The 11,079-nt window shown below is 37.9% G+C and overlaps 1 protein-coding gene across 2 annotated transcripts in view; it reads right to left on the bottom strand.

Moving 5' to 3' along the window:
* Positions 1–11,020, bottom strand: part of FSIP2 (fibrous sheath interacting protein 2) — a 96,248-nt gene extending 85,228 nt beyond the window's left edge. For both annotated transcript variants that reach the window (XM_074399376.1, XM_074399375.1), the window contains exons 1-5: positions 10,860–11,020; positions 10,361–10,486; positions 6,563–6,724; positions 5,402–5,491; positions 4,250–4,389 (exon numbers count right to left, since the gene is read on the bottom strand). In XM_074399376.1, the coding sequence (XP_074255477.1) occupies positions 4,250–4,389; positions 5,402–5,491; positions 6,563–6,724; positions 10,361–10,486; positions 10,860–10,958 (617 nt within the window). In that variant the 5' untranslated portion in view covers positions 10,959–11,020. The remainder of the gene's footprint in view (positions 1–4,249; positions 4,390–5,401; positions 5,492–6,562; positions 6,725–10,360; positions 10,487–10,859) is intronic.
* Positions 11,021–11,079: the final 59 nt, after the last annotated feature.

The following is an 11,079-nucleotide window of genomic DNA, read 5'->3' on the forward strand; positions in this document are numbered from 1 at the left end:
GAAACCAAGGAGAACAAATACACAATGTACCAGAATCTCTGGGACATATTTATAGCAGTGTCTAGAGGGAAATTTATAGCAATAAATTCCCACATGAGAAGCAAGGAAATATCTAAAATTGACACCCTATCATCAAAATTGAAAGAGCTAGAGGAGCAAGATTAAAAAAAAAACTCAAAAGCTAGCAGAAGACAAGAAATAATTAAGATCAGAGCAGAACTGAAGGAGATAGAAACACAAAAATCCCTTCAAAAATCAATATTTCTAGGAGCTGATTTTTGAAAAGATCAAACAAAATAGAAGACGACTAGCCAGATTAATAAAAAAGAAAAGAGAGAAGAATGAAATAGATGCAATAAAAAATGAAAAACGGGATATCACGACCGATTCCACAGAAATACAAACTACCATCAGAGATTACTACAAATAACTCTATCACATAAACCAGTAAACCTGAAAGAAATGGATAAATTCCTGGACACTTGCACACTCCCAAGCCTAAACCAGGTAGAAGTTGAAACCCTGAATAGACCAATAACAAGGGCTGAAGTTGAGGCAGCAGTTAATAGCCTATCAACGAAAAAGAGTCTGGGTCTAGATGGATTCACAACCAAATTCCACCAGAAATACAAAGAGGAGCTGGTACCACCGGTTCTGAAACTATTCCAAACAATCCAAAAAGAGGGAATCCGTCCCAAATTGTTTTATGAGACCAACATCATCCTGATACCAAAACCCAGCAGAGACTCAACAAAAAAGGAAAACTTCAGCCAATATCCATGAGGAATATCAATGCAAAAATCTTCAATAAAATGCTGCCAAACCGACTACCACAGCACATCAAAAAGCTTATCCATCACAATCAAGTAGGCTTCATCCCGGGGATGCAAGGCTGGTTCAACATAGGCAAGTCTATAAAGGTAACCCACCACATAAACAAAACCAAAGACAAACATCACATGATTATATCTCAATAGATCCAGAGAAGGCCTTTAACAAAATTCAACAGCACTTTACGCTAAAAAACTCTCAAGAGACTAGGTATTGATGGAATGTACCTCAAAATAATAAAACTTATATATGACAAACCCACAGCCAATAACATACTGAATGAGCAAAAACTCAAAGCATTCCCTTTGAAATCTGGCACTAGACAAGGATGCCCTCCCTCAACACCACTCTTATTCAATATAGTATTGGAAATTCTAGCCAGAATAATCAGGCAAGAAAAAGAAATAAAGTGTATTCAATTAGGAAAGGAGGAAGTCAAATTGTCTCTATTTGCAGACAACATGATTGTATATTTAGAATCATTATCTCAGCCCAAAATCTCCTGAAACTGATAAGCAACTTGAGCAAAGTCTAAGGATACAAAATCAATGTGCAGAAATCACAAGCAATCCTGTACACCAATAACAGACTTAAAGAGAGCCAAATGAAGAGTGAACTGCCATTCACAATTACTACGAAGAGAATAAAATACCTAGGAATACAACTAACAAAGGATGTAAAGGACCTCTTCAAGGAGAACTACAAACCACTGCTCAACGAAATAAGAGAGGACACACACAGATGGAAAAACCTTCCATGCTCATGGTTAGGAAGAATCAATATTGTGAAAATGGCCATACTGCCCAAAGTAATTTATAGATTCAACACCATCTCCATCAAGCTACCTATGACTCTCTTCACAGAACTGGAAAGAAACCACCTTAAACTTCATATGGAACCAAAAGAGAGCCCGCATAGCCAAGTCAATTCTAAGCGAAAAGAACAAAGCAGGAGGCATCACACTACCTGACTTCAAACTATACTACAAAGGCTACATTAATCAAAACAGCAACTCCAGAGGCTGAGGCGGGAGAACCACTTGAACCCAGGAGGCAGAGGTCACAGTGAGCCGAGATCATGCTACTGCATTCCAGCCTGGGTGACAGAGCAAGGGAAAAAAAAAAAAAAAGGTTAGAGAGCAGAGACTATGAAGGCCCAGGGGAGCGCAGCATGGCTTCAGCTGTCCTTCCTATCATGTTTGTCAGTCAGTGACTTGTAACCGAAAGTGGTAAAGAAATAGAGGAGATAGGGAGGCCGAAAAAAAAAAAAAATCAAAACAGCATAGTACCGGTACCAAAACAGAGACATAGACCAATGGAACAGAACAGAGGCCTCGGAGGCAATGCCACACATCTACAACCATCTGATCTTTGACAAACCTGACAAAAAGAAACAATGGGAAAAGGATTCCCTGTGTAATAAGTGATGTTGGGAAAACTGGCTAGCTATGTGCAGAAAGCAGAAACTGGACTCCTTCCTGACACCTTACACTAAAATTAACTCCAGATAGATTAAAGACTTAAACATAAGGCCTAATACCATAAAAACCCTAGAAAATGATCAACGCAAAACCATTCAGGACATAGGCAAAAGAAAAGACTTCATGACTAAAACACCAAAAGCATTGGGAACAAAAGCCAAAATAGACAAATGCTATCTAATTAAACTCCAGAGCTTCTGTGCAGCAAAAGAAACAATCATTAGAGTGAACTGGCAACCAACGGAATGGTAAAAAATTTTTGCGATCATTAAAAAATCTGGAGATAACAGATGCTGCAGAGGATGTGGAGAAATAGGAACACTTTTACACCATTGGTGGGAATGTAAATTAATTCAACCATTGTGGAAGACAGAGTGGCAATTCCTCAAGAACCTAGAAATAGAAATTCTATTTGACCCAGCAATCCCATTACTGTGTATATATCCAAAGGATTATAAATCATTCTACTTAAAGACACATGCACACGCATGTTCATTGCAACACTGTTTACAATAGCAAAGACCTGGAACCAACCCAAATGCCCACTGATGAGAGACTGCACAAGGAAAATGTGGCACATATACACCATGGAATACTATGCAGCCATAAAAAACGATAAGTCTGTGACCTTTGCAGGGACATGGTTGAACCTGGAAACCATCATTCTCAGCAAACCAACACAAGAACAGAAAATCAAACACCGCGTGTTCTCACTCATAGGTGGGTGTTGAACAATGAGAAGACATGGACACAGGGAAGGGAGCATCACAAACTGGGGTGTGTTGCGGGGGACTAGGGGAAGGACAGCAAGGTGTAGGGAGGTTAGGGAGGGATAATATGGGGGGAAATGCCAAATATAGGTGACAGGGGGATGGAAGCAGCAAACCACATTGCTATGTAGGTACCTATGCAACAATCCTGCATGTTCCGCACATGTACCCCAGAACCTAAAGTGCAATAAAAAAATACATAAATGCATATATATATATATATATATATATATGAAAGATTTATTGACTTCAAGAAAAAAAAAAACAGCCTAACCCACCAACTCAGAGTGTTTTACTCATTATAAGGTCTTCCCAATACCCAATTATCTGATATGATGGCAAAGATGATGGTAAAAAGTAGACCAAAATTATTCAAAACATATTTCACAGTAAGCATTCATAAATAAGTAGGTTTAAGAAGATGTGCGTGCAAATATGGCTGAAATAGTCGAAACGGTAACTTCAAAAGCAGAAAAAGAAAATGAATTCTCTAAGAAAAAGTGGGCATTGGGTTCATTATAATTTATAAGTCCTTGAACAAACCTCCCATTTGTAGTCTGCATCTCTGGTACATCAATAAGTATTATGGCAACAATACCACGTAATGAAACCATGGAATGAATATAGAAGTCAGGTAATGTAGCCAAATTCCTTACTCCATCCCTAGGGCAGGAAAAAGAACTATAATATCCTTTTCTTCCTAAGAAATGGGCTTGTTCATGGAATGGCCATAATTGACTACGACTAGGTCATATCTAAATGAGCTTATGCTCTTTTTTTATAGACAATACATATTTATATATTGGCATCAGTTATACCAAATCTTTTTTTGACTTTGCACCAACTTCCTCAAACAATGCTGTCAATTTTAAAGATGAAATCATAAAAAGCTGTTATTGTTTGAAGCATGTGCTAAAGATACTTTCTCTCCCTATTCTACTATAGAAAAATTTTGGATCTAATTTTTCCTTTGCCTGGGGCTTTCAGCAACCATAATTCCTCTGGTAGTAAATTCTTCCACCTCTTGGTTTTGCTTCCTTCTCTACTCTGAAAAATTTAGGAGAATGGTGTCTAGGTCTTACAAAAAATTGTTCAATTGTTTCTAGTATTTTCCAACTTATTTGGGTCCACAACATACACATAAAATAAGCATCAACTTTTATCTTACCTATGCCTCATTAACCGCTCCTGGTCCTTGATAGATTCAGTGCCCTCCTTTAACAACCAGTTCTGGACTTGGGCAACATCACAATATTGAGGGATTTGATTGTTTTCCGGTACATTATGTAGTTGTTTTGCAAGTATTTTCTATTTAAGAAATGTGTATATTACATACATATATATATATAATGTTTTTTATATTTCCCAGAAATAAAATCATATAAATTCCTATATTTTATAAATGCTTAATTCTGTTTAATTGCATTTACATCTATTTTGAATCCGTTAAAGACACAGACAAGTAAAACAAAACTAAGCTTTATCTTTCTAAAAATAAAAGGTAAAATTTCCATTTATTTGTCAATGTATTCTAAGTAAGTTAAATAAAAATATGCAGGAAGTAGAGAAGAAACACTGGGCACAGAAAGAAGTGGGGAAAATATAGAATACTTAGAAGTATACAGAAGTCCTTCTCATTTTTATTCAGCCCTCTTACTTTTAGAACATAGCTTTGCAAATACACATATACACATCTTTCTCATTTTGATACAGACCTCTTGACCCTAACATCTGAATACACACACACACACACACACACACACACACACACACACACACACACACATATCTTTGAGTCAAAAATCAAAAGGAAGTCACTCTCCATAACAGCTCACTACACTCAATCATTCCACTTCACATTTAAGAACAACATTTTTACTGGATGAATATAGATGCACCTGTATGAGCACAAAGACGGAATGTACATATTCTTAAATCACCTTAGAACATTACAGGTATTTACTGTTCTTTTCCTATGGCTCAAATTGTTTTCGGTTTCACTTAAGAATCTATCTGCCACAAGAGATGTTTCTTATTGGCCTTAGCTCAGGGGAAAACAACACATCTGACTAGCAATTTAATTACTAAATTATGCCAGCTACTACTAGTGTGTTGATAGATGACCCAGTCCTTTTTCCATTCTTGGCCAAACATAGCAGCATCCAAATGTTTATTCCTACTCTAAATTTTCAATTGAAAAAAATATGCAATTACTTTGTCAATAATTAAGGGTGAAATATGATTAAAAAATACTCTACATGTAAGTAAGGATTTCTTACAAACTCTATGTAAACAAACCAAATTTAAGTGTTTAACTTACTTGTTCTCTTATATAGTTTCTTTCAAAGTCTAATTTTAAACTGGTAAGATATTGCCTGTACTTATTCAATTCTCTCAAAGTACATACAACCTACAAACAAAAAGAAAAACATATCAATATTTAAAAAATATTAAATATGTTAACATTATATAAATATTTTAAATATATATTTTTAAATTATTTTAATGATTTAAAAATCACTTTCCAAAAAAAATAGCAGTGACCTACAATTTAATGACATTTTGGCATAAAGAGTAATAAACTGCTAACAACGTTGTAGAGTAGTATCTCTCTGCATTTGTTAATCAGCAAGAAATTTCTATCCAAAAATACAAGTTAGGCTGAGGCAAGAGGATCTCTTGAGGCCAGGAGTTTGAGATAAGCCTGGACAACACAGCAAGACCCCATCTCTAAAAACAAAAACCAGCAGGGGAGGCATGTGCCTGTGGTCCCAGCTACTTAGGAGGCTGAGGCAGGAACACAGCTTGAGCCCAGGAGGTCAAAGCTGCCATGAGCCATGATCACGCCATTGCACTCCTGTGTAGGTAACAAAGTGAGAACTTGTCTCTAAAAAATGTATATATATCACTTTATTAATATGATTAATATCATAAAAGAAGTTTAGTCAACACATTTAGAGTTATCACAGTAATAATTTAAATTAGCTGTAATTGGATTATAATTTTACATGTAATAACATTGTTTGACTCCAATTAAAAAGTACTCTATCAAGGTTCTAACAGACTGAAATTTGTAGGTTTCTATTTCATCTCAAGTTTTTAAAAGTATGTGGAACAGAATCCTTGACAATTATACATTGTATAATTATATACACTATATAATGCCATTAAAGACAAAGAAGGCTGTAATACACATAGTAAAATTAATATATCTTTGTATTGTTAAATTATTTTTCAATAATTTTTTATATTACCAAGAAAAAAAATGAAGGAAGAGTAGTTTTATTTAGCAACAACTGTTGTCTGATTTCTCTTGATCCAAATGCTGAGAAATTTATAGAACTGCCTATTAAGTATTGTCTCATGACCAGGTTCAAAGTGACACAGCTCCCCCCCACCTCCTGAGTGAGGTGTAGAAACAAGTTTATATCAAGTTTTAAAGGGTTTCATTGATTAAAAAAAGAAGTAATCTTCAACCCACTTTATTATTGCTGGTGACATAGCCACCTTTCTTTAGTCTCTTCAGAATATCTTTGCGCTTATAGTATGCTTTTAAATGTGGATCATGGAGGCTTTTATATTGGTTTTCCAAAAGTCGACAATAAGGATCAGTCAGGTTAAAACCATAAGAAGGTCGAAAAAGCTGCAAACACAGAGTCAAAAATACGTAAAATTAATGCATTTTTACTTTAAATAACCTATCACGATGATTAGGATGTTCATTGAAAATAATGTGGAAGACGAATCTGAAGTGGAGAAAAACAGCTACAGAAAAACTGGGGTTGGGTGTGCTTTCCTGCCTTTCCCTTCCTTTTTCCTCACCTGCATGAGTTATCCCAAAGACTCACCTTCCCTCAATCAGTTTCTCCTCTAATCCTCTTCAGACCCTGGCTCTCAGTTAAATAAGAAAAAAGAAGAGGAAAAGAAAGGGAATAGATTATAGTTTGTATTAAGGTATAAAGCCAATGATAGGATTCTTTCTTTTCCTCCTCCCTCTCTCAAATCAGAATATTCTATTCAAAAGATAAAGGGATAATAATAATTATAATTTTATTTCAATCATCTTAAAATGAACAAAAATAACAGAAAATGTTCATCAAAATTTACAAAAATAACCTTAATAAATCGTAAAAGTAAAACTTGGATATTAAAGATTTTGAGTTAGAGTCATTGCATCTTGGGGCTTTTAATGCATGAAATGAACAGTCTCTGAGTGCTAGAGTAAGACGAATACCTGAGGTCTATATTATGCAGTTCAACACACTGAAGAACTAATTTTAAAACTGAAGTTTATTCATTTGTGTGAAGACCAAATACACCTTTAGGCAACAGCCATTGAGATATAAAAGGAGAAAAAGATAATCAGTTATTAGTTACGTTTCTATATCTGCTGCATTAGAGAAAACAGCTGAGTTATTCAATCTCACCATAAATTAAAATATTAGCAAAGTGAGGTTTTTTTGGTGTGAGTTCTCAGTTTTTCAATAGCAGGACGCTGATAATGGCTTATTGGAGGACTTCTGAAATGGAAAAAGTAGAGAATGAGAGTAGGAAGCTGTGCTAATGTTACTTTTTACATCCTTTCTTTCTGTTTTAAGTTTGCTGGGCCAGAACAAAATATGTTTTATAATAGTTCAAAATAATGTCAAATCAGGAAATGACTCAGGGGACAGATAATTGGAGTATGCGGGTAATATGGCAAACCAGAGAGCATCTGCCCTTGCAGGTACGAAGTTCAATTTATACTACCACAACAACACTAAGCACCAATCCAGACATGTCTAGAGGCACCAATTTGTGACCTCTGTTTTCAGTTTGGCTGTAGCCACAGTTGCAGTCCAGATCCTAAACACTATGGCATCTAGCTAGGTTGGACCCTTAAAAGAACTCCAGAAAGATAAGTAGGAGGATGCTTTGTATATGGGTAAAAGGTAGATGAGAGGAATGTAATAGGATACGAGCTCTTCCTTTGCATTTAAAAGCTTATTTAAGTTTCTGACCTCTTGTGTAACATTAAACTTTAATCGCTTCCAAGGAGCCTAACCAGAAAGCTAGATTCCCTGATTACCAGTGCTTTCCTGAGAAGGCAAAGAAAGGACTCCTACAGGAGAAAGCCTTGAATTCAGTGAGTTCACAAATGAAGCCCAGATCTTTTCTGGAAGGGAAATAATCAATAACAATAAGTCAAGGAGTGAACTGAATATTTATTTCAGATATTGACATTGAGCTGTAAACTTTTATAAAATGTTAACTTTTAGCCGTGACAGGCATATGTTTCTCAATACCAAACCTGAGTGCTACTGACCTGTAAACTAAGAACACATTTAAACAAATCCACCCATTTGAGCCGAGTAAACTTTCTATTGCCAATTAATATATCTGGTTTCCCTTAAAATGTAAATATAAAGCATGACTTCATGAAGAAGGGTACTCTGAAAGAGAAAATTATTCAGAAAAACTAGTATGGTGACTATCATTAAACAAATTTGGGGATAAATAATGTAATAAAAATAGAACATCTTTTTGAAAAGTAGTCAACAAGTCTACTTAATGGTAGACAGAGAAGATGGCAATAGAGTAAAAAGAATATATTTGACGGAGGAGACCAAAGACGGCGTTCTAAGTTTATACACTAAAGAGGAATTATATCTCCTGTAATGGAATAAGTTTCAAGCATGTTTTTGCAAAGTTTGTGTGGATGTGACTCAAATTGTTTGAAGATGGTAGTTCACTTGCTCTATAGTAATAGAGCAGATCAGTTTTTTTTTTAAAGGGCAATTATACTTTTCCCAGAAACAAAACTTGCTTTAAGAAATCATGTTTATTTAGTATGTTAGATTGACTGTATGCCCCTAAAATTCATATGCAATCCGAACCTTCAATGTGATGGCATTAGGAGCTGGGGCCTTGGGGGATAATTAAGTCATGATGGTGGAGTCCACATCAAGAGGGATAATGTTCCTATAAAGACCACAGGGAATGCTCTAGCCTTCTTTCTACCATGCTGAGAGGTAATGAAAAGACTGCAAAGGGCCCTCACCAGAGTCTGACCATGCTGGTGTCCTGGTCTTGGACTTCCAGCTCCAGAACAATGATAAATATGTTTACGTTATTTCTAAGCCACCAATCTATTGTACATTGTTATAACAGCCTGAACTGTATAAGGCATTAGGCAAGTATCAAATACCAAGGGATTCTACTCATTTCTGATGACATCATAGACATTAGAATGGTAAGTGGGTCACTTAGAATTCTTTCTTGTATAACTTTCTGCAAAATCGATAAAAGCAACCAGTCAGTAAGAATGTACTAAACCTCCTTCAGCATTTACTACTTAGTCAAAGGCTGAGGAGGTATGGGGGTAGGTTTGGTGTTGAGGACTAACATGAAAAGGCTTAAGGGAAGTACACACTATAATCCAGTATGATTAAGCATGGTTTGTATAAGGGATCGTACAAATCCAGGTCAACGTGAATCCAAAGCAAAGATCAATTAATTGCTGGGGGAGCGGCTATAACAGATCAGGGTTTCTTAAAAGATAGCTCAGATTCCTAGACTGGGGAGAAGAAGACAGAGTATGCCAGGTTCGGGGCCAAAGTTGACAAAACACAGAAGTATTAGCCTGGTATTCATGTGTAGGTGTGAAAGACATCAACTGGAAGAAACTGAGCCTCTGGTTGGAGACAATAACGGATGAAAAGGCTGGGGCACATTATGGAGTCTATTCCTCATTGAGGCAGGTCTTTCCTTCATTGAAATGAGGTTAAAGTGCTAACATACTAACTCATTTTAACTCCCACTGTGTTAGTTCTTTTTTTTTTTTTTTTTTTAATTTATGTGTGTAAAACAGTATTCAACTCAAAACAAAATAGTGTGTCCTGTGAAGAGAGTTTGGTCCAAGATAGTCAGTCAAAATCATAACACATAATTAAATGGCAGCTAGCACTAATAGTCTTTCACCTCCCAAACACGTTTCTAGGTACATCAAAACTTACTGTGTAAGTATATATGAAGTTTTATTATAAGGAATATTAATATGGTACCATGAGTTGTAATTTAAGGACTAAGAATTTAAACGTTCTGGCCTATGATTACGTCCAAACCATATTAGATGAAAATGCTTCATATGCATTCTAAACTACCTTCGGTCAGATTTTTTTTTTTTTTTCCCTGTGAATGTTGATGCAAATTCCTTGAATGGATGTTGTATGATGCAGCCTCTGAATTGAACAGAAAGTAGTAAAGGGTAAAGGAAAGAAAACGGTAAGAACCGGTTCACCTTTTCGCCGAAATTCGTCGTGTAGAACACAGCGTTGCTTCCGGGGATCACAGGCAGCTTGACCCCGAGAGGTAGGTCCAGTAGCTGAGCCGGCCCCACCCCGACGAAGCGGGTTTTGTGCACGCCCTGTCAGACACAGTGGAGAGTTTTGTCTTTCCTCGTAGGCAGTATTCGTTTCGTTTAGACCACTCTACTTCCACTCCGACCAAAGACGCGGAAGAATCACACGGTCAGGCAGGGTTCAGGGCCTCCGGAAGTCCTCCCGCTTCCCGGGTCACCAGCTCCCCCGGCGTCCCGCGCCTGCCGGTTGCGGCCGGTACCGTGCGAGCCCCGCCGCCGTCCCCGCCCCCGGGCGCCGCTAGAGGGCGGCCTTCTGAAGCGGGCCTTGGGGGCCTCGCGAGCCTTGCTGCAGTGGCGCTCCCTGCCCCACTCCCTGCTCCGCTCCCCACCATGCCTGCGGCCGCCAGAGGAAAACGCCGCCCGGCTTGCGGCCACTCACGTCTCCGCACTGCTGCGTGTCCGCGGCCAGGACGCTGGCCACCGTCTTGGTGAAGGCGGCGTGGGCAGGCTTGGAGCAGGCGCCGAGGTACAGCTCCATGGTCGGCACGGGCCCCTCCGCTCTCCTCACGACCGCGGCCTCTACTCCCAGCGTTCCAGACTCCGAACGCTAGCGGCCCCCGAAGGGCGGTGGCCTCCTGGGGGGGGAAGGGCGTGGCCTC

The sequence above is a fragment of the Saimiri boliviensis genome, chromosome 5, assembly GCF_048565385.1.
Source record: "Saimiri boliviensis isolate mSaiBol1 chromosome 5, mSaiBol1.pri, whole genome shotgun sequence".
NCBI classification, from domain to species: domain Eukaryota; kingdom Metazoa; phylum Chordata; class Mammalia; order Primates; family Cebidae; genus Saimiri; species Saimiri boliviensis.